Raw genomic sequence first — 24,883 nt, 5'->3', positions numbered from 1 at the left:
GTTTTGTTTCCTCTTCTAAAAAAGTAAATAATAATAATAAAAAGCTTGAACAGTGATTTTGCACCGTTTCAACAAACATCCTTCAGCTGTGTTCAGAAAGGTGGTGACTTAACGTCAGTTATTATAATGAACATAAATACTGATAAACAAAGCAGCTTGTTGATGTGCAGTATCAGCCTGAGAGGAAATATTACAAAAGAGACAAAAATACAGAAGCTTCTATAATACTTTCTCTTAGCTTCATATGGCATCTCATCATAAAGACAGACATTGAAGCAAATTGATGCTTCCTCACCTCCCTGTCAGTTTGGATATTCTGTGATTTAAGTTACCATATTCATTAACTTCACTTACTCATGTTTGTTTAAACTGTGCTTTACATTCCTTATCACTTCTATTTGTAGAGCATTCTATGAGTTGTTTTTTTTAAATCACAATTGTTCTTTGTTTAGATGAAGGCTAAGAGAAAATGACTTGCAGGAGGATATTCACTGAGTTTATTAGTTCATAGTAATAAGATATGAAGTAAGAGCACATCATCATCACCTGGACCTTAATTATCCAATTCTTCCTGAAATATCCTTTTGTACAATCCAAAGAGCTATGTCACAGCAACCTTTCTAAACCTTATGATTACATTCAATTTTTCTATTTATAAAAATGCTTTATGTATGCCACAAACCTTGAAAATACACATGTATTATAGTAAAACGCAATACAACTTCCTTGGAGAAAGGAAGATTAGAAGGCATTAATCAAGCAAGATGTCTTTTTTAATGTGACCAGTATTTCCAAATGGACATGATACAAAAAGGTGAAAGATATAAGAATGTGAAAAGAAAAAGAGAGAAGAAAAAATATTTTTACGCAATGTGCAACTATCTTTAGAACTTAACACTATAGAATTTGTTATTGACTAGCAGTGATGCTGGCTTGAAAGCACTGAACACAACCCTGGAGACAGGTACACAATATCTGTTTACTTTAAAATCAAGTTCCACAGTCTTTATTGCTTAACACAATTGTCGTAGAGGTGAGAATCCTTCAAAATGTTGGGTTGGTAAAAAACTGAAAGTGTCAAAGTACCCATAATTAGCAGCTGGCAGAGACAGGGCCAAATTAGGTGCAACATTACTTGTATACAAGCGTGCATGACCATGAACAAAAGTTCACCAGATCTTCAAATCAACTTGAAAGTATCTGATTTGATGTATTCAATTTATTTGGTAACTTAGCTGGCTAATTTGATGAAATCATCTACCAACTGAGTCTTCAAATCAAAGCTTTACACAGCCTTAATAGGGGTACTTTGCTTTCAACTCTGAAGCAAAGCTGTACCCCCTTTATTTTCATTATGGTGGAAAAGCCACACTATTTTGCTCAACAAAATATTGCCTGTGCAGAAGCTGCTGTAGGTGAAGTAGATCAAAGTGGAAATACATGCTTCCATGCATCAAATCAAAACAACATGCCTTTGCAAGGATCTTGGGTGATCTACACACTCCTAGTAAAGAGTAACCACAACATCAAGGCCACAGAGAAATTGGGGGGGGGGTTGTCTTATCCTACCTACAATATTGTGGTCCTTATGAAAGTATTAACTGCACTGAGAGGGAAGTCTCCATTAGCATCAATACAAATATCCCTCTCCCCATCTGCATGCATGCCATACCTGAGATAGGTGATTTTTGGGGGGGACCATGGCAGATATAATTTGTTGATTGGTTAGTTTTTTTGAATGCATGTTAATTATTGCAAAACTACATTGATCTAGTTTGACTCTCAGGAATTCCTTGGTACAGAAATTCCTTGAACTAAAACTAAGAACCCCAAAATACAGGTGTTCTAACATAATAAGGGGCACTTCCCATGTAGAACCCGGAGAAACATAGATGAAAATAGAGAATGCATTTGCTTGTGATCCTCCATTTCTGAAGAACCTTACATGACTTTTTTCAGTGCGTACATGGTCTTTTGGAAGAGGAGACACAAATCTTGGGTCTCCCATTCTAGAAGGGGGGGGGGGAAGAGGCCACAATTCATTTCTAACATGCAAAGTAAGTCTTTTGTATGGGGAAGCAAGAAAAAGACAGGTTAGACTTGGAATTAAGCAAATGTTTCTTTACTTAATACAGCAATGAAAGAATCAGGCTGACTAAGACCAAGCCAGAATTTACCCTTACATCATAAATGTTTACTTTCAGCTCATAACACTCTACATATCTGACCTCAGCATGGAAGAAGCCAAAGGGAGTCCTCATGTTTCCTGAAGTTGGGCAAGATGGACTGACAAATACCTATGGGAAACCCCAGTTTATTTCCATAGCAAACACACCCAGATCCAAAATTAAGAAACCAAAGTGCTTCTTCAAGACTTTTGCCTATTATATGTTACCGACCTACTAGAAGATGCAACAATGTTCATACAATCCCCTCAGGTCTTAACTTAATTATATTGCCATAGCGAGAAGAAAAGCTTAATCTGATCAAAGTTTTGACATGTCTGACCTTTAAGGTTTGTAACCACCTAAAAGGCAGATCTAACTAGTCCTAAGACACCTCAATTTGTTTTTAAAGTCATTTGTACCATTTAAAAAAAAGGATATACTTTCATTATTTTTTAAGGGAAAGGGAATTAGCTAATAATACTGCATTTCACACAGGATTGCAATAAATCTCTTTTCCTCTGCTTTCAGAAAGAGTCCTTTGCAAAGAGGAAAACATGCAGGAAGAAATTGTCATGTACAGTATTTATAATATGGTTAAGTTCACACATCATAATAAGCTGAAATGCAATTTGTCTGAATTGGGCTTAGTGTGTCCTGCAAACTCAACCAGTCTATTTCATGGCTGAACAGTGTGCATAAGCTACAGTACCATAGCTTGTTTGACAAACCATGGCTAAGCTCTTTGTTCATGATACTGAGCATGCTCAATCTAGGACCCAACCCAAGATGTTTTGCTGCCCAAAATGAAGCAGCGAGTGGCCCTCAATGTATTTAAGACTCAAGGTCTGTCATGGTGTTGTGGTACCTGAGGCGTCAAGCTCCACAAAGTGCTTCACTTCCTCTGATAAAATAAGTAAATACCTCCCCCCACACTTTGCTCTCCTTTCTTGACATCAGAGCGTAGCTGCCTGGGACGTCTGATTCACTCAGCATAATAGCCCCACTTTAACTATTTTAGGGAGAGAGGTCTGGGCCTCCATGCATTTAAACATTTTTTTAGTTCTGCATGCCATCCAAGTACACCAGTGCTTCCTTCTTATTTTTCAAGGGCTCCGCTTTGGCTCTCATCATCTTACCACAGGAAGAAATGAGTTTGCTATTAGACAAGATTATTGAAACTACATTAGGACAGTCTTGGGGAAGAGGGTAGAGTCATGGGGCACTTATCTTGAGCGTTATTCATCTAGTTGTAGCGGGATAAAATAAAAATATTTGCCTAGTTTTTCATGAAGGCCAAGAAGAAAGCAAAATATCAGAGGCTTAATTCTCAAAACATAAATTGCACTGTTGGAAAATCCATTGTTCAAGGAAAGCATATATGCAAGATAACATCTGAATGCATTACTTTTCCAGCAAAGATTTAAATATGTAGCCCAACCACATTTATCAAAGGGGCCAGAACATATTCAAAGCTTTAAAATGAATGTAGATGTTTCCTGAAAATGTCCATATGAGAACCACTGTGACATAGTAGCTAAGGGTTTGGGCTAGCAGCAGGAAAACCAGGTTTTCATCCAACCTCAGCAATGGAAGCCCCCTGGCTAACTTTGGGCCAGTTGTTCTCTCTCAGCACAACTGCATCTTGGACTGTGGTTGTGGGGAAAAATAGGAGGAAGGAATGCTGGGTATCCTGCCTTGAGCTCCTATACAAAAGGTAGGATATAAATCTAAAAGTAAATAATTAATACATTTACACAAACAGTCTACTGTGCTGGAAGTGCAACATTTGAATTTAGCTAGTAGAAAAGGCTGTACAGCAACCCTTCCTTCCTTCCTTCCTGACCCCCTTTTCTGAAGACTTGGTGATAACTGAATAGCCAAAATAACAAAGATAAGTATCCAAGAGGGTTGCACAATACTCCGGATTCAAAAGGGAGAAGATGATGCTGAGCACATGAGTTGCTTTATGTAGCCCTTGGCAGTAGCTCCTCAAAAGAGCTGCATATTTTCCTGGGCTCACAGGCCAGCTACTGTCCCATAACTAAAAAAGAGAGAGGTGTTTGGTTCAAGGAAGTGCATGCCTTTGTGTGCGTGACATCACCATTTCCATTTTGAATCTGGATTGTTGTGCAGCCCTCTTGGATACTTATCTTTGTTATTTTGGCTATTCAGTTATCACCAAGTCTTCAGGAGGGAAGGAAGTATGGAAGTATGGAAGTATGGAAGGAAGGAAGGAAGGAAGGAAGGAAGGAAGGAAGGAAGGAAGGAAGGAAGGAAGGAAGGAAGGAAGGAAGACACATGGTAGATACTAATGCTGAAAAACTCAGAATTTCAAGCAAAACCTCTACCCATGCAAGTAATCGAATTGCTAGAATATCAGCAATCTTCCAACTAAATGACAACTTTCTTCCTTATATCCAAAATATTTTGAATTTTGCTCTTATGTTTTTATTTATAAATGTATATCCTGCCCACTCCCAAATGACTCTGGGCAGCTTACTATATATAAACCAGCAGCATAAGAACACCTATAGATGCAGAAAGACCTGGAGAAAATGGAGGCTTTAAGCTGCAATAAGGAAGGAGCTTGACTCCCCTCCAGCAGGAGTTAGATGAACAACAAAAATTACAACATAGGAAAAGAAGAATTTAAATGTATCCACAGCAGAACATGCAAAATGTGCTCTTTTGAAGACCTGAGATTGTGAAGGAGACTGTGTGGATATTCCTAGTGGGGCTTCAGGCTTTGTACACTAGCAAACACTTTGAATTAAGCTCAAAAAGTAACTTATGTACCGTAGTCATTCCAACAGTTGAACTAGTGCATTCTGGGCCAGCTGCATTTGCAGATGGTTTTCCAAGGGCCGTTTCATGTGGAGTACATTGCAATTACTCATTATTGAGTTATATCTGCATGTGTCACCAATTCCAGCTCTGCTTCCGTCAGGTACAGGCACACCTAGTTTATTACCCAAAGCTGGTAAAAGGCCTCCCTTGCCACGGATGTTATATCACTGCCCATCAGGACAGGAGGATCCTCAGATTGTGAATCTGTTCCTTAAAGGCAGAGCATGACAGCATGCAAGGTGCTGAATCCCAAAGTTCAGGTTCTGAAATCAGCAAAAATGTGGTCTTATTGGAATTGCTGACTTTTTCTCCAGTGTCCAGAATGTTATAGCCTGGAATAAAATGTTATAGCCTAGAGACTCTCTCAAAACATCCAATTCTGAGCTTACAGTAAAGGAAAAATTGAGTTAAGTATCATCCATGTGCTGATGTCAATTTACTCCAAACTCACTTTAATCCTTCCCCATAGCTTTGGATATGTATTAAATAATATGGGTGATAAGATGCAACTTTGTGCCTGCCCCCCCACAAGCCTAAGCAGATTTCTCTCAGTATGACCTTCTGATAGCACCCAAAGGGTTTGGAGCAAAATCCTTCAGAGAGGTGTCTTTTGCTCCCTCTCTGAATGCTCCAAAGTGCTACTGTGGTCAGCAGTATCCAAAGCCATCAAAAGGTCCTAAAATATTGACAGCACTGCACTTCCCCTGTCTTTTTCTGACATTTACATGAATCCAAGTCTCCAGGACCAGATGGATTACATCTCAGGGTACTGAAGGAACAACTGGAGATGATCACAGAACCATTCCTAGTAACCTTCAAGAACTCCTGGAAGACTGGTGAGGTCCCATAAGACTGAGGGTTAAGACAAAAGTTGTGCCCATCCTCAAGAAGGAGAACAGGGCAAAGTTCTCAAGCAAATTATTATAACAGCATATTTGTGAGCACTTGGACAGGCACACTACAATTAACGAGGCCAGCACTGGTTTGCTGCAAACTTACCAGGCAAACCTTATCTCCTTTGCAGGGGCACAAACTTAGTTAATTGGGGTAATGCCAATGTATCTGGACCTCAGCAAAGCTTTCAGCAGAGTGCCTCATATTTTTTCTTTGTAAAATAGTAGAATGTGGGCTAGATGATACCACTGTTAGATGAACTCACAGTTCACTGCATAGCAGCACTCATAGAATGCTCATTAATGGTTCCACTTCAGCTTGGAGGGAAGGACTGAGTGGAGTGCCAAGAGCTCTGTCTATTCTGTTCAAAATTTTTACCAAAGATGGGATAAATTTACCATTTATTTTACTGGGCTTTTAGACCTCTTTAGACGTGAACAACTCTAAATGAGTTAGAAGTGGGACGGAGACCACTTATCCCACTTACAGAAGTGGGATGAGTGGTCTACATCCCACTTTAAAGAAGTGGCTAAGAATTGGCTTAAAATGAAACAATAAAGGGCAAAATAATAATAATAATAATAATAATAATAATAATAATAATAATAATAATAATAATTTGTTGTTGTTGTTGTTGTTGTTGTTGTTACTCTTTTCCCACATCAATCCATTATAGGATGAAGGCCTCTTCATTGAATGTAATGGACCATAATCTTCCATGTAGCTCTAGTCTGGGTTAGTAGATAAATGTTTTTCAACTCTATTGAGAGAATGACTAACCGCAAATCACCCAATTGGCTCCCATGCCCAGAGGAGGACTAGAACCTTGGTCTCCTGTGCCTAGTTCAGCACCTTAACCACTACACCAGATTAGCTCTTGTTCATTCATGGGTATTGATATCAGTACTGGTATCAGCAGATATCACTGGGAACTTTATACAACTGGTTCAACCAAATTAAAAAGAAAACTTCCACTACTAGAGTAAACAAACTCACAGCATCCAACCCCAAGGCCTGATGGAACAAAGGAGAATACTTGCAGTTTGCAGAAGTTTGTAGAAGACACAGAACTGGGAAGGTGGCTAATGCTTTAGATGAAAGAGAAATGCTTCAAAAAGATCTAGACAACCTTGAATAGTCGGCTGAAATGCATAGGGTGGAATAGAGAGAAATATAAAGTGCTGCACCTGGGTAGGAAAAATGCTGGGCACAAAAATAGGATGGGGGAATTGTCCAATTCACTTTGTCCTGGTTAGGCTCCACTTGGAGTACTGTGTCCAGTTCCAGACCCCATAGTTCAAAAAGGGCACTGACAAATTGGAGCAAGTTCAGATGAGTTCGCCCTACCAAAATGGTAAACAGTCTGGAAACCAAACTCTATGAGGAATAATTAAAGGATCTGGATATGTTCAGCCTACAGAAAATATATTAAATTTCTGAAGGGTTGTCACACAAAAATGCAGTGGCCTTGTTTTCTATTGCTCCAGAGGGCAGGATCAGGATCAATGGGTTAACATTACATGGAAGGTGGTTCAAGAGGAACCTCCTGACTACGTGAGTTATCAACCAGAGGAACAAGCTACCACATGATGTGGTGAGAGTGGTGATACTGGAGATGCTCAGATGGATCCTAGACAGAGCAGGGGAGTTGGACTGGATGCTGTCTAATTTCCTTTCTGTTATTCTAAGTACATCAAGCTTTCTACTTGCTTGCTGTACATATAACTATTTGTTGCATGAACAGTCTACCTGGAATATCCCGATCTTCCCATTTTAAAGGACTGTATTAGGAATTGGTAAAGTAATAGCTTTCTCTGTGCATTTTTTAGGCATCACTTAGTCTTAAATGTGCTATTTATTATATGAAAATGAAATTAATGTTTTTATCACCCATTATCAGTGATGTCAAGTGCCTCTGCCATGAAATCACTAGGTGGTTTTGGGCTAAGAATTCCCTGTTAGCCTCAATTCATCCATCTATAATAAAGGCAAAAATGAAACTGATTTTATTTATAAAGATACTGTACAGATTACAGTCATGTGAAGTGCTTTGAACACATGAAACCTTTATCAATATTAAAATGTATGGCACCACTATGAACCCATTTCTTATGCTACTTCATTAACAGTGAGTGGATTACTAAACGGTTAATTGATCTTCTGCTCAAGAAATGCAGCCCAAAGGCAAAAAAAAAAAAAAAAAAAATAACTGTCCTCTTCTCTGTTGCTCTTGCTCACCCACACACATATACGCATGCACACATATAGCAACTGCTTAATCTTGATGGTGTAAGTGATAATTAAAGGAGAAAGAAAAAAAATCAGTTGTAAAAATGCTGTTAGTAATGTTTTTAAAACTATTCAATAGTTAATGATTTTAAAGCACTTAATATTTAACAGCTTTAGCCAAGAGCGGCTTTAAACTTTTTGAAATGTTGCCTCATCCCTATTAATAAATATCTTTGTCCCCTGAAATCCAAAGCTGATCCCCTCTCTGTATAGATCAGAAAATTGGTTTTCCCCATGCTGAATCTCAATCTCTTTCTCGTTCCATCACAAAAAAATGCACCACCTTGCTAAAAACAATTTTAGAGTTATGATAACGCATAGTAGGATATTTTGGAATCTTAAATGAATTTACCAAAAAGTGAACCTGTACCCTTTAGCTCTGGATAAAGATACATGGGGTATTGATGTCAGTTTCTAAAACATGAATACTCTTGATCTTTCATTACTGTAACTGAAGTATTTTAAGTGATTTATCAGAATATGAGCTGTGACAATTGGAAAAAACATGTTCATGAAGTAAGACATGAAAGAAGGTCAAGAGAAAAGATTATAGTATTAATCCCAACATCCTATACATGTTTACACGAACCCTGATAATTCACTGTTTGCTAATGCATAGATTCATGCCGTATATAAGAAGGAAACATTAATCTGGAAACCTTTCTATGCTATTACATCAACTGGTGCCTGTTTCACTTTTTCTGCTAGCTAGTAGATGCAATTATTGGCACAAAGCTCCCAACTAATACTGGTAGATCAGTCCCTGAAAGACTCTCTCTACTTAGTTGCCTTCTAAAATTCTTGCAATGATCTCCAGATCACTGTAAAGATCAGTGCATTACAAACAATGATGGGCAAGATGCCAGACCCTAGAGAGAATTCTGTAATCATAAGCAGGCATCCATAGTTAGCTGGATGTGAAGGCACTTGTCTCTGAATCATTGGTTGGTTGGTCCTAGTGCTGTTTGGTCTCCTGCCTTTGTTTCCTCTTCCTGCTTCTGCATATTATCTGTGTCATAGGACTGATAATCAAGCAAGCAGAATTTTTTCTCCCTGGCCACTGCTGGGACATGCTTTCTCCAACAAACTCTGCATGGGACTAATTTAGGAACATAGGAAGTTCCTTTATAATGACTCAATTCACAAACTATTACACGATTCATTTCAGACATGATTTACAAAATAAGCCACAGTTACCTGGAGTCATACATGTTAACCAATCAACCATGGTTTAGAAATCATAATAAGAAAAATTGTATTATTTATATCTATAATGGTTTGATGCAATTGATCAGGTAAAACCTATCAATTAAACCATTGGTCTATTTGGTGCACAGACTGATACCACCTCTCCAAAGTTTTTACATTCCTATGATGAATGTTTTAGCCCTTCTCCAAATAACAGGATCATGTTTTGACTTAAAGCTTATTTCACTACAGCTTCAACTCAACACAGCCCTGGTAACTGCATTATTATCAGATCCATGAACAAAAGTAGCAACTCTGAAAATAGGATACATGACATAAATGAAAACTGGTGATAAATATTAGTGCTCGCTGGATTTGCGACCTTGTTTATTGTTTAGTTTATCTGGATTGCATATTGCTGTTTATTTTTTTTAAACCCAGAGTTGACTGGAGTTGGGCAGCATCCAAGTTGAATAAAATAAATAATAAATAAGGACATTATTAATACCTTGACACCATACCTTTTCTTCAAAGAGCTCAAGTCATGTACATGACTGAATGGACATTTTGTTCCCTTGTCACATCTGGCTAAGAGATCACGTGTGCGGCAGAGTCACCCACTGAGCTTATTGAACATACAGGAATTTGAATCTGGATCACTCCAGTTCTAAAATGGCAATTTAATCCCAGCACCATGCTAGCTTCACGGTGTAACTACTGTACTTTACATTCAGCTGATACAGCAGTTCTGGAGAGCTGTGCTTGTTTTGTTGACGATGTTCCACTCTGAATGGAGTCGCTTTAGTCTTTTAAAGGGCTAGGCAACAAGCTTGTAGGGCCTTCTCCAAGGAACTCCTTGGCTATTAGAACCACAAGCAGCTATTAGCTAAATTAAAACTTCTTGAAGTGGGTTGGTACCATAGAATTTTACAGGACAACTTTCAGGCATGTATTGCTTACAGAATCTTGAAGAATTTTGCTTGAAAGAGATATATGGCAGCTGATACTTATATAGGATGAGACCTCTGGTATCAGTTAATACCAGGTGAATAACTAGTACACCAATACAATTTTCTGTAGCTTTGGGGGAATCGTGCAAAGCCACTTGCTTTTTTTTTTAACAACAAAACCAAGTGGCCGTCCTATGCACACATGCAGATACAGCAGGAAACAGCCTACAAACCAGCCACACAAGCTCAAGAAAGGCTAGTGCTTCTTTAACCATTTTAAGAAAGGTGATCTGTTTGTGTTCCTGCACGTTGCAAAGCACCTTCTTCAAAGGATTTGCACAGCCCTAATCAAAACAGGCCTTTTCTATGGGGTCTTAAATACTAGAGTATTTCCTTCATTCTCCGTTACCCCAATACTCCTCTATGTTCCCCAAGGTAAAACTTAGCAAATGGTTGTTTTTACTGCATTACACGTATTGCATTACCTCCTCAGGGGTGTATTCAAATGAACTGAGTCGAACTTTTGAATAGATGTGTAGACTGGAAGCCATATGTACAGTTCAATCAAACACAGAATTATTCTGCTAACTCGCAGTTTGAAATAAACATTCGTTTCATCATTGATATTAAAGAAATTGAAGACATCGGAAAGATCCAGTTGTGAAATCATACAAGCACATCTGCGTGTGCAACACACGGTTTTGTTTAGTATTTTCCTGATTATAAATTATAATACTATTAGCTTCAATCTGTTTCTGAAAGCCAGTCGTTGATAAACGTTTGCATTTTCTTTTAGTACATCAATGCAGAATTATCCCTTTCTGTCTCACTATGAAGAGCTCTGTTACTTCAAATTGCTACTCCATTTCATTTTCTGCATCCAGAAAAACAGTTTAAAATTGTGGTCCTATGAACACTTGGGGCAAGATCTATTGCATTTATTTGGCATTTAATTTTTAGCAGATATGTACAGTATAGGACAGCACTACAAAGAGACTCCTATGCTTTGACTACTGTTGATAAAGAGACTTTTGTGAAGCCAGCAACTTTTTAAAGAACAATTTCACATATTATATGGAAGTGCTAAAGGAGGAAATGTCAATGAACTTTCTGCATAAGAGACAGCCCACAAAGTTGCTCTAACAAAAACTGCTGATATACTCCACACAATGGAGTTTTGCTCCATTAATTAATGGTAGGGGTATTATCTCTTTTTATAGATCCATTTGGGTAAATCTTTCCAGGCTGTATTTTAAAATTCATTTTACATCAGACGTAAATAAGAATGATGCTCATACATTTAATTCTTCAGCAGGAAAGGTAATTTTAGTATATATAGTAGGGCTACAGAACACTTTGCAGAAAAATTAGAAATGGTCGATTCACAATACGCAAGAATATGAACATAGCACCAGTCTGCAACTCTTTAAAGTGGTTGTATCCATTGCTTTCATTTATTTGCAGATGACCAAGAGAAAATTCAAAGGGCAGTAAAACACTATAAAGCTAGATGTCTCCTCTTCTGGTTTTTTAAAATGCACCGTTGCTAAATTCTTTTTCTTAAACACTGAGAAAAAAAGTATTTTTAAGATGAGGTACTACTTTGCAGGAAATTTCAGAATTTCTGGAATGATAAAACTACCATCTATTACTTTGTTTAAATCTGATCCAGAGAAGCTAGTTGAAACATGGATCAGCTTTACTATCAATGCCAATGATTTCTGAGCAAAGAAAAGCTTACACTGAACTTTACATGGTCACTCTGCTCCGCATATACTATCTAATGATCAGTGCTAAAAATTCAATAGTGCCGATCTGTTGTTAAGTAGGGAGGAGAAATAAGTGCCAATCTCACTCAAAATGCTGCAATACACTTAGGGGACAAGTACCAGAATTGTTAGTTTGAACAACTGTTTCCTTGAAGTTACTTTCTCCCTGGTTTCTAGCAATATATATGGTTTCCATTTACAGGCATTGCCTATTATTATTATAGCTCACACTGAAGAATTTTTTTTATTAATAACATTTATGTCCTTTGATCCTTCTTGGGAGGAAACTGTTTGAAATTGGCTTATCTTTTTGCTTCTTGCTTTTATAAAAATAATTGCCATAAAAAGTTACTACTGAGACAGAAAAGTTGCAGAAAGGGACAACTAAAACTATCAAAGGGCTGAATCATATAAAGCGGGGGGGAAACAGCAGTAGTTTAGGTCCTATAGTTTAGAAAATTTAACATTTTTAATCCATATCACTTCTGCTATTTATAGTCTAGACTGTTTTAATTGAATGTTTAAATTAACTCAAGAATCTGCTGCCACAATTTGAGTTGACGGATACTGGCAGAGATGGCTTTAAATGGATATAATAAGTTGTTGACAGACTTGTTAACCTAAACAGCAAAGTGGAACTTCCACTTTCACTGGCATGATACCTCAAAACACCAATTGCTAGGGTGACTAGGGAGAAGTTGCTGCCTTCTGCGTATGAGCAAGACACAGGAAGCCAACTGACGTGGACTTTGATATGATCTAGCAAGCTCAGCCCAAGATGGATTCATTTCTTGCTCTGTAGAATTCCCCTTGGAATCTGCTACTGCTAATACTTCAGACTATTTCCTTGTAAAAATCTGAAGTGTTGTTTTCCTTCAAAGTTTTATTTTATCTAAAAAAATAGCTGAATTGTAGCACCTCTCTCTGACACCAGCGAGCTGCCCAAGAAATCTGTTCTCTTTAAGGAGGGAGGAGACACTACTGATGTTATGCTCCACAAAGCCCAAACAAATATTCAACCTTAGAGAAAGCAATCATTTTTCTTAAATATTCTACCAATTTTTAGTGAGAGCACACAGTGTTATATTTCCTTGACCAGATTTCTTTTGACATGGGCCTTTTGTGGACTCACACAGACTCTTCAGACTCAAGATGTTTAAGGAACAAAGCTCCCCAAGATCTGAAGCGCAATCAAGTCATTTTGAAAGGGCAGAGAAATTGTCCTTAACTGCACCATCCTATGCATACTAAAGTGGAAACCATCCCTTTTTGATTAATGGCTTATTTCCAGTTAATTGTGTCCTAGACTGCAGTCTGAAAGAGCAAATATGGGACTAAGCCCCATTGAAATGAACTAGATTTATTGCTGAGGAAACCAATTGAGAATTCCAGTGTAAGAATGCAACCGAATCCTCATTTACTTGGGGTTAAGCTGTAAGAAAAACAAATCAACACTCATAGCAACATTTAAGCTTTCCCGCTAACCTCCCAGTCTTAAGCCAAACTTTTGAAAGTCAGCTTCACCAAGATGAATATAAGCACAAAAGAAAGCCTTTCAATCATTACATAAGACACTTACAGGAAAATGACAAATAAGAAGGCAGGAAGAGGCAACATTTTATTAAACTATTGGTTTATCCTTTTTTACTAGCCAGCTTTTTACAATCTAGAGTCTAAATCCTACAAACCTCAAATGCATCCTTCCAGCATCCAAATCCGTCTGATACCCACAGAACCTATCTGTAACTAGCAAGCACAAGATCACAGTCCGGGGCTTGTATTATAATCATTTGTCAGTAAGCACAAAGCGTTGCCCTGTTGCTAGGAGTGTTTCACAAAATACTAAAAATATTAGCACTTTTTTTAAAAAGCTGGTTTATTTAATATAACTTCTCTGCATATATTTTTGCAATTCTTACATTAAATGGAAAAATATTTACATTTTCAGATCTCTACAGAGTGAAGGAAACAAAAGACATTTTAAAAGAAAGGAAATGTAGGATAAACATTTTATTCATCCCAAATCCCAATAACAAATGCTATATAAAAGAAGAACTTTTATTTATACCATATTTCCTGATATCCAATTGTAATATAGTCCCTGCTTACCCAATGCAACAAAAGGAGTTTTCATTCAAGCAGGTTTTTTTCCTCTAATGTATGCAGGGTACTAAAATGAACTATGTATACAGTAATCTTACAAAATAGGCAACAAGCTCATTTCTCGCCCGTGGTCACTAGACCATTTCATGAATACAAAGTTTGCCTTCTTAAAATAATCTCAACACTAACTTACTGTTCAAAGGCAGAATAAAAGTGAGGATTCAGAATTCAGTTCTGGCTCCTCTACTTCAAATTCAAGGGGATTTACTGTGGAATGAGCATGATTAATAGACACTTCAATCTCTAAACACATGAATACATACACTAATGAAATCTCTAACCCTCATATTTATCTGGAAGTAAGGTACACATTTATAAAGCCTACTTAGCTTAAGGCACAATGGGAAAAAAATCCTCAGTTTGCCAAAGGAGACTTCAAAAAAATAAGTCAAACAGATTCTTAACTGGGCCATTTCTGTTGGATTGCTTTTTAATAACTCTGGTTCCTTTATAATAGTAGAACAGTAGTAATAGTAACAATAATAATATAATTTTGCTAATTTGCTTTATACATCTGCTCTGGGGTGACAGGAGACCCCAATAAGCAAGTGGGTATAGGAGCATTGCAAGATAAAGGAAGAATTGCCTAAAAGGTCACCATCCCTCTTCTTGGATCGCCACTTAGCTGAACCCATAATGTTAAAGTTTTGAAGACTAAAGACATGTTTATTGTTGTCATTCATGTATACATGACAGTGTAAGATATGAGGAGCGGGAGGGGGGGTGTACTCACCAAAGGTGACATAGATCCATTTGGCAGGTAAGGATCAGACAGCATGAGGAAAGGGTATCCAGAATAAGGAGATCCTTTATACATCCCTGGGTCCTGATGTTTTAAACCTGTTAAGATTCAAGTCTCTGGTTAGGACTTTGCCTGAGAACCAATTTCCTCTCCATTGCATTTACACTTGTTTTACAAGAAGGTGCATAATCTGAGGTGCTCCCATTCACTAACCAGCATCTGTGAGGTTCACCTGAAATTCCCTGTTCCTGCCATGCATGAGCCTCAATTCCCAACTTATCTGGTGGTAACTGAAGAGCCACAAATGAAAGGATCAGGTCCCAGAATGAAAGCAGCATGCACATGTGCTCATCTCTCCACCTTTGTCAAACTGATGCTCTTGGTTAATAAGGAAATGGGATGCATTCTGTCCCAGGTATTTGTACCTGCTCCACCCCTCCTCCCCAAATTCCCAGGGAGTCTCCCCTCCAAGGAGCTCACTGTACCAACAGTGTCCAGGCCAACTTTACCTCCCACCGTGTAGTAGTCAATGATGGAAAAAACGGTGGGGGGGGGAGGAGGGGAAGGATGACTGCCTACGGAGGAGCACCTTTATATCAAATGTGAGCCGCCTGCACCCGGCAGCCCCGCAGGTCAGGGCTTCCACGAGCGAAGCAGAGTCCCTCTCCGGAGTGAGCGCGAGGCGTTTGCCTGCTTCGGTTCAGCAGCGAGGCACTGACGTTTCCCCGCGACCACGAGGGCTGCCAAACCTTCCCCCTTCTCCCCTCCCCTCGGCGGTCACGCTCCCTCCCTTGAAGCATGGAGGGGAGAGGAAAAGGTGGGCGGCGGGGAGAGGGAACGAAGAGAAGAGCGGGTGGCTTTTCGAAACTGACCATCGTCCATGTGATCCGGGAGTTTCTCTGGATAGACCCTCTGAGGATCTTGCAGTCGCCTGATGGCCTGCAAAGGCGAGAAGAGAGAAAGGGATGAAGGTCGGTGATGATTTTTTTAAAAAGTTCCCAGTTCCTCGGCATAAGGCGAGAAAGTGATCGGGGGCGGGCGGGGCTCAAGCTCACCTCGGGATGGGCTCCTGCGGCGGCGGCTCCGGCCACGGCCGCTGCTGGGTTCGACGTCTGACGGTTGCCGCCGCCGCCGCCGCCGCCGCCGCCGGTGCTTTCCGACTCATTCACCAGGGATGATTTGAGGTCAGCCAGGTCTCCCTCGGTGAAGACGTTGGCCTGGATTTTCTCCTCCTGCTCGCCTTCGTCCTTAAAAGCGATCATCTCGTCATTGGCTCCCAGATCGTCGCCTCCGCCGCTGAGCTGGGGCATTTTCTTCCCGAGCCACGCGAGGAGCGAGCGAACTTGTGCGTCGGAGCGGCGCTGGGAAGGAGAGCGGCGGGGTCTGGCTCTCTTTCTTTCTCGAAGAGGAGGCAAATGTTTGGCGAGCTCGCTCCCGGTATCCGGGCACCCAACTCTCGCTGGAGCGTTAGCCGGGGGGGGGGGGGAGAGGGGCGTTTGCTTGCAGTCCAAGGGAGGCAAAGGCAAATGGAGGGGTCGAGGCAGCGACCAACCCCTTCCCCCCGCGGTCTTGAGTGTCCCTCCCTCCCCAGCCCCGGGAAATTTGACTAAGTAGCAGCCAGCCAGTGAGCTAGCCTAGCCAAGCCTGGATGAGAAAGCAGGAGCGGCAGCGCCGTCGGGTTTCGCTGGGAAAAAACCCGAGCAGCACCCGAGCGAGCGCTGTAAAGTGCGCGACTCGGGAAGAACACTAGAGAGTCCTAGCCAAAGACTTTCAACATCAAAGCCGCCGCCGGCTGATTGACAGCGGCGGGGAGGGATTGGAGGACTCTGTTCTCTCGCGACGCGCTTCGGCCTTAAAGAGACAGCGCCCGTCTCCTCCTGCACGACCGGAGGGGATGCTCGCTACGAGCAATTAGAACCAGCGCTCTCTTCCCGGTGCGATGAAGGGCGGGAGCGCAGAAGCCGTTCCCCAACCGTGGCAGGGACGGAACAGAACCTCGGCGAAGAAGAGGGGTGCGAACTCTCCCTCTTCTGAAGAAAGTTGGTCCCATCCGATGTACTGGCGCACTTACACGTGTCGGTGCGCAAGTAATACGCAGACGCTGCCGTCCTGTACGCAGATACTACAAGACTCTGCAAGAGAGGGAAAGCCACGAAACGAACAATGGGTTTGCCTCCGTGCTGCTCGTGGCCCTTCCCCTTCCCGACCTGGTTGCCTCCAGATGTCTTGGACAACTCGCAGAATTCCCAGTCAGCTCGCCTAACCAAAGGCCATGGAGATTGGGGATTATGGGAGTTGTCGTCCAATACGTCTGGAGGAAAGCAGGTTGGGAAGCTGTTCTAATGCAGCAGCAGTGAGCATTGGGCAATTGCCTTAGTCAAGGAGACGGTTTTTATTAAGACTCTGCATTCATTTTAATATTCAGCTTTAAAAATCCCCCTCATCACTTCGGAACACCCTGTTAAATTTATCGAACCATTCCTATGTAATAATCACAATCCATATCTAGCTATCTGTGTATGAGAAAGAGATCACAGTGGGATCAATTTCTGAGCAAAGGGTATTGATTGCTCTAAGGGTCTGATCCCATGACCATTTATTTGGAAGTCACCTCAGGGGAATGCAACCGGGAGTTTACCTATCATGCCAAACCATGATTTGTTAAACCATGTTTTGTTGCATAAAACACAGTTGACTAGGTTCATACAACATGCTAAATCAAAAATAAATCATATTATGACTCCAGTTAGTCACACTATTTCTTAGTAATCTCATATGGATTAGGACTCTTTCTATATCACCACGTTACAATGACATGAAATAAAATCAGGACTTTCTGACATTCAGTCACCCAAAATTGCACTGCTGTTGTTCACAGCTGTTGTTCTAGGGAGACAATGCCTGTCTTCTCCAGGATCCTAGACACAATTTTCTTAATTCTAATGGCACCAACTTTTAAATAAGCATGAATTAGATTACAGCCTTAATTGCCCTTATTTTACTGAATTTTATTTTCTTAATGAATGGGCAGAACTATTTTTAAATTAAACTTGGGGTTTAGACTAAACCCAAACTAGTCAAACAACATGAAACATCAGCACTGGTTTTTCATTAATAAAGACTCGGCTTTTCCAGCTACGCCTGCAACTCTAGCCACATTTTGTGGCACACTGAACCAATGGGATTTACTTCTGAGAAAATTAAGTGTGGGCTCTATTTCTGATCTTTACCCCCTACCTGCTAGCCTCCCTTATGGACTCACTGATTGCAAAGAAACTCACCTAACCTGGGCCCAAGAGATGCCCTATGAGTGTTTGGTGTGCGGCTGTTTTGCATTGGGAATGGGCAAAGGCATTCTATCTCTTTCTGTACCTATCTATCACTCATGCAGTGCTAAAAGCAACTGCCTACGTGTGATGGGGTTCCAGGTTCCTGAAGCACCCCTCCAAAAGGAAGCACCTTGACATTTTTTTCCATTTTTCCCCCTTCATGTTCCCAATTTCTCCTCCTCTGGTGTTGGGGATCCCTCCCAAAATACAGACATGTAATACTGGATCTCAGATAATTATTACTTTTTCTAACTTGCCCGGAGGGTCAGGAAACATGAAATTAGCAATCCTTCAGCCGGTTTCCAAACCATTTAAAGTGGGGTGTCATCCAGAGGTGGAGGGGGAGTGAAATTAGGCAACAAAATTTTCATTTGGGGTCCTCAAGATCCCTGCTACACACAAGACAGTTCTGAGACGGCATTTCCCAACTTGGCCCCCATAATTCTTGTATACAAGAGTTAATGAACAATAATGCTCCGACATGACCCCCTCTCCTTTTCATAGCGGGATAGCGGCGGGTCTTGCAAATCTTCCATCTGGCCTGGGATTTGAACAATTCCGCGTAAAGAGGTTTTCATAGCTCTCTGCATGGCACGTAATTGTCACTTTCAACACCTCAATTATCTCCAGCGCTTCCCTCTGTTTAAAGGTCGTGTTCTGTTGAAAAGATTTATTTTTCGGCAGCTCAAAAGCAAACCCACCTTTCCACTGAAAAAGGAGAAGAAACAGCCTTTCCATCAGATTCGTGACTTCTCAGGGCGTGCAACAGATCCCTGCCCCCAATTTTTGCCCCCCCTTTTTTTTAAAGAAGCAGGTGAGCTAAGGATGGAGACGGGCAAGCCTTCATCTCCCAGCCACTGGCATCCCGCTAAAGGACCGAACATACAGCCGTGCGGAGCTTCTCTGGGTCTGCCCCGCTCGCCAAAGGTCCGAAGTACCTCCTGAAATAAAGCCTCTCTAGATTAAACATCAGCCCGGGTCGCGCCTTGCTTTTCTGCTCTGTTCTGCTTGCAAGCCAAACGCGGGGGGCGGCTAGGAGAGAGACGGAGGGAGGGAAAACCACGAAGCAGATTTTCTGCTTCCAGGTTTTCGTTTCCTTTTTCCCTCGTGTTTTGAGACACTCTTGCTTTGCATGTGAAAGCCAGCGAGGGAGAGAAATAGCCTGCGATTTACAGCCCTCCCAAATGGAGATAAAACCTTGGCAATGAGTTGGAAACCTGTTGTAATCTGTGATCCAGGAAACAAAGAGGCTCATTAATGCAGAGTCTTTGGTGAGCCTTTGATGTTAGCTAGCATTGCATTCGCTCTGAGTTCCATTTGCATTGAAACATTCATAAACATCATTTCTGCTTCCTTTGCCTTAAGCAATTTAGGAGTAAAGTATAGCTTCTATTTAAAGAAACCCACAGTGGTGAGGCTTAGAATACAAATATCACATAATCTTCCAACAGAGCAAATATTTTCTCCTCCATTTCTAGTTGACAAAGATCTAATATAGACGGAAGAGTTAAGTAACAGAGATACAATTAACTCAAGTTTAAGTTGAGATAAAAGAGAAAGAGGTCTGAACAATTTTCTTCAGGTGACACTTCATATATTAGCTGTACATGGAAACTTTACAACTCGATTCCTAAATAGAGCACTCAGAATCCACACTCCTCTTATCCCCTTTTACTTCTTCAGGGGAAATTACAAATATTTATGCTAATTCATGATCCAGGAAAAGAGAGGGGCTGAGCAGCAACAATGAAAATAATAATAAAAATGTTCCCTAAAAACTTTAATTCCCAATTTACTTGGCCATAGCCAGCAGATTGAGAACTACAGCCTGCAACTTGTTGATGTAAGTGGCAAAACATGTCTGGAAGTTGCATAAAAAGACATCCCCTAGGATGTGTATCAGTTGGAGGAGGAGATTCAAAACATAAAGGCTACTGCAACGCTGGGTCCCTGCACAAGTTGTTGCCTCTGTGCTTTGGGAGATCTGCAGTCACAGTATACCACAACCCTAAGCTGCTTCACTTGGAAATACATCCCACCGAATTCCAAGGGATTTACATTGAAATAAGTGTGGTTTACAGATGAGTAAGGCCTTTGATTTTAGGCATAATGCAGCCTGAATAAACATGCAGGGGCTTGCAATGCCTGCTAATATTGTCTCTAATTGCTGATCTCACCTGCTCTATCAAGAAAGACATGGCAAACTTGGCAATCAAAACAGAACAGAACATGGTACAATGAAGGCTGTCACTGTTATTACCTTGGAGCCTGAATTCTACATCTGAAGTTTTTTTTTAAAAATGCAACCTCATAACTGAGGACCACTTAAGTTAAACAATTAAGCACATGGTAGAGTCTCACCAATCTTGGCTGATCTCAAAAAGCTAAGGTTAACTGCACCTGGTTAGAATTTGGAAGAGAGACCACCAGGAAATCTGAGGTTTAATGGACACTGGGAAGACAAATAGATAAATAAATAGATGGAAAAATTAAATCAACATAAATAAATATCCCAGAAGTGGGTAACAGCAACCCATCTCTGCACTGGTGCCAAGAAAATAACATGAATGCCTCCATGCGGTCCCTAGCAGTCCAGCTTTCCTTTTTTACATGGGAGAGCTTTTTAAAGCCATTTTTTTTTTAATGTAACATGCAACAATGAATGCGAGAAGTGTACTATTATCTCTAGTAGTAATGTTGCATTTCTAGAAGCAATGTTACCATGTGATGCATCATGCGGGAATCTGAGTGGTGTGAGTGGAATTAGTGCAAACTAACTGATCCAACAAACTTTCTACCACTGTAATTGTACTTCCTATCATTTGTTGATTTAAGTCTTTCCGTGTGGAAGATTATGATGGTAGGAGGTAGGTCATTTTATGAATAGTATTCCTTTAAACACAGAATTCGGGTTTGTGATTGGATTGATGGCATGCACACCCTAACATTTAAAAAGATGTACTTATTTAGAAGAAAATCATTCTTCTGATATCTTGTTGGAGGCTCATCAAAGTGAAACAAGGAGCTTGATGCGTTTGTCAGATCATATCTGCAGGCAATGTCATGTGTTGATTTATATCATTGTTATGGGAAAGAAGTCCCGAAAAAGCCCTTGGTATAAAGTATCTTAATTACATTGTATAAGTTTCTCCAGTGATTTCAGTGAAGGCAGGTTTTCTATTTCAGTAACTTGGGGAAGAGGTACCTAACTATAAATTAAGAAAAAAAAATATTGGATGCCGTCATTTTAGTTCCTCTGACATGATGGATTTAAGAAAAATAAAAAACAAAATGCTGCTGGATATCCTGTAGGTGGGTTCCCAGCTACTTCCCTGCAGGAAATAGGAAAGGTAAAATAAACAATTTTTTAAAATGCCAAACTCTATTTGGTATCAGAATTTATTTCTTTATTTGCTCTATTTGTTAACTACCCTAATCTTATGACACTATGGGGTGGTGTATACAACAAAGCAAGAAAACATAACAAAAATCATTCAAACATAAACACCATCAGACAATATAAGGAAATTATATAAGTACAAAGATGGGCACCTGCAACAATCAATAACAGCCAAAAGCTTGTTGGAACAAGAAAAGGCTTTAACAATCTTCTGGAATCCCAGAATGGAAGGAGCCATTCAAGTCTCTGAGGGTAGAATGTTCCACTCTGCAATGGGGGGGGGGGGGGGTGGCACCATACAGAAGGTCTGCTGCTTTGTCCATTCCACTTGGGGTTTGCAGAGGGTTCCTTTTGGCCACTATCCAATAGCATTTTAGGTGTGTTTGTGTTTACTGAAACATCTAATTTAATATTAGAATATAAATCCCTACATCTGATCTTTCCAATATTTGTTTATATGGCAAGTTATTTATATCAGAGTGTAAGAAAAAGATGCTGCTCCATTCCTATAAAATCTCAAATTTCAGAAACAAGACTAGCAGCCAATTTCCTTGTTTCCAAAGCAGCCAATTGCCACTTGCTCATTGGGCCCTGTTGCCAGCCAATTGGGTGCTGGGAACAGAGGGAGGCAGGAAAGAGGTCAGGGATATGCCCACGACGATCATGTGACCTGGGCTGACCATGGCGGTGTAGCAGTACAGCAGTGCTGAAGCAACTACAATTTCCCCAAATTTCAATCCCACAGGAGTAATGGGTCCTGGATTTTGGACACATTCTGTAAGTTAGCCCATTTGAGGTAGCTTGGTTCAAAAATTATTGCCTTATGACACACCATTTTGCCCAGTTGAAGGTTACAGACATGACAGTTTTAGTAGTATATAGATATCTCAATCATCATGAGTGGAGTTCATCACACTAAAGAGTGGGTGTATTAGAATACAGTGGGCACTTTAAAAGGATGTGTGAAACAGACTCAACCTCTATATTTGAGCAAATACATTCTCAATCTTCATATGGAAGTTGGCATATCGACCAGGTAAAAGCTTATAGATGAATAATTGGAACATGGTCCTAATTGTTACTTGGAGCCTGCCAATGAACAGTAACAAGTCAGTGTCCTTTCCTTCAAAGCCTGAAGCCAATGCACACATACAGTACTAGATTTTGCAACATCTAGTCTCATTTGAACAATATACAACCAATTCTACTGATGTTAGTTCTCCTTCAATATATAATCCCCTCAGACTTCTTAAGATGTTTGTTTCTTTGTCTTAGTTACTTTAATTCCTCTGATTTTTGGATTGTATATTATTTCCTTGACTAAGACTGCCATACCTAATATACATCATACTGATGAGAAAAGGAAGTCTTGCATGATGCTTCCTTTAACCACAGAAGAGAAATCTAAATCTAGTTCTAATTATGGCAGTAGCAGATGAATATTGTTATGCTATTAAATGTGAAAGTTTAGTAAATTTAATAAAGGACATTTCCATCATTTCAAAAGCCTTGAATATGTCAAAACTAAGAAGACCACTGTACTACTTGTGATGTTTGAAGGTGGTTAATTACATTTGATATTTTAAATCAGGTATATTCCTTTTGGAAATGAACCCTGATGTTGATATGGAAGATTGACGTCAGCCTTGTGAGGTAGTCCAGACAAGAAGCACACTCAGATGAATTAATCCTACTTTATTGTAAGGTTACATTAACAGAATCTTGCAAGACTGAAAGTATTTCTCCCCTCCTCTCTTCCTAGTCCCTGGAAAACTAGGGAGGGCCCCTTCTGAAATCCTTCCCATGCTTTTCCCTTGCCTGCAGTCTGAGTTGCATCTTATCAGACCGTTGCCTAGGCTGTCTTCCAAGGTCATTCCCACATACCATTATACCCTCCTTGTCTTGCAGAAGGCCATTAAGACCTGGGTTTTCCTCCAGGTGCTGGGTCACGAGAGAAGGTGAGCCCAGCATTTGTTGTTTATTGTAGTAGGGACTGTTATGGGGCTTGGTGGTATGAGAGAGTTTTTAATGTTTTATACTGTTATTTGTTTATCTGTTGTTAGCCATCCAGACTTATTTTATATAATATGGGCAGCCATATAAAACATATAAACAAATAAATAAATAAAATCCTGGTGCCATATGAAAAACTCTCTCCTAATTATAATACATTAATGGACAAGAGAATGTTTTGGTTAAATCATGAAACATTAAAGCAGCCATCCCCAGCCTGGTGCCCTCCTAATGTGTTTGGATTGTGACTCCCAAAATTCCCAGCCAACATGATCATGGGTCATGCTGGAGGACAGTGGAGACTGGGGAAGGCTGGTTTAATCCATGTAGGAAGGATGGTATTCTCATCAGGGTCACTTCTGATTGAAAAGGATTCCAGCTTGAGCAATATTTATGGTAGTTCTTTTAACATCTGTATCTTATTATGTATAGTACCTTCTTTGCACTCCTGACTTTAAAATCAAATTGCTGCTGGGCAGTGACAGAATCAGTGCAGTAACTACACAGATAGCCTTGAAAATGGCATGGACAAAGTGCTCTGTGAAGTAATACAGGTTGGAATATAAAGCCCCATGCACTTCTTATAGTCTGATGGTTGTTTTTACTCCATCTCCCATGAGCTTGTCTCTGGCATATGGAGGAGGAAGTGTAAGCCAGTGTAAGCCTTATGGTGAAAGTAGAACTCTTTACTTCAACCCATGATGAGGATTCATCATTTTGCAGCAGGATAATGCTTGATCATACACAAGATCCCAGATTTAGGTAAAAACCCAGTGAAAGAATATCAGGTCAGGGGCAGGAAGGGACTGGAAAACTGCTTGAATCAAACTGCCCTGAGAAAGTGGATCATTTGTCTGAAACTACCAAGCAAATTTGTATGTTCGTAAATTCCATGGAGAGCTCTATAAAGCAAGTTTAACCCAGGAGATATCATGTACATTCTACCATTTCTTCAACTTAATAGGTTGAACCTAAACATGGCGCTAAAATACAAAGCATGGTTTAGAAACAACTATGGCTAGATTCACACAATATGCTGATCTAAATCCAACTCATTGAAATCAGTGACACTTATAATTATCTAGATCAAATCCAGTGTCTGCATTCATATAAATGTTAAGCCAGAATTTA

General features: G+C 40.2%; 1 protein-coding gene across 2 annotated transcripts in view; it reads right to left on the bottom strand.

Moving 5' to 3' along the window:
* TCF7 (transcription factor 7) overlaps window positions 1-16,463 on the bottom strand; it is a 138,737-nt gene extending 122,274 nt beyond the window's left edge. For both annotated transcript variants that reach the window (XM_088133746.1, XM_088133747.1), the window contains exons 1-3: window positions 16,066-16,463; window positions 15,883-15,949; window positions 15,002-15,108 (exon numbers count right to left, since the gene is read on the bottom strand). In XM_088133746.1, the coding sequence (XP_087989872.1) occupies window positions 15,002-15,108; window positions 15,883-15,949; window positions 16,066-16,320 (429 nt within the window). In that variant the 5' untranslated portion in view covers window positions 16,321-16,463. The remainder of the gene's footprint in view (window positions 1-15,001; window positions 15,109-15,882; window positions 15,950-16,065) is intronic.
* Between the last annotated feature and the right edge of the window lie 8,420 nt (window positions 16,464-24,883).

This window comes from Python bivittatus, unplaced genomic scaffold (genome assembly GCF_059951505.1).
Source record: "Python bivittatus isolate LINGU-HERP-01145 unplaced genomic scaffold, Pbiv_v1 ctg000080_np1212, whole genome shotgun sequence".
Taxonomy (NCBI): Eukaryota; Metazoa; Chordata; class Lepidosauria; order Squamata; family Pythonidae; genus Python; species Python bivittatus.
This window is presented reverse-complemented; position numbering and strand designations above follow the sequence as displayed.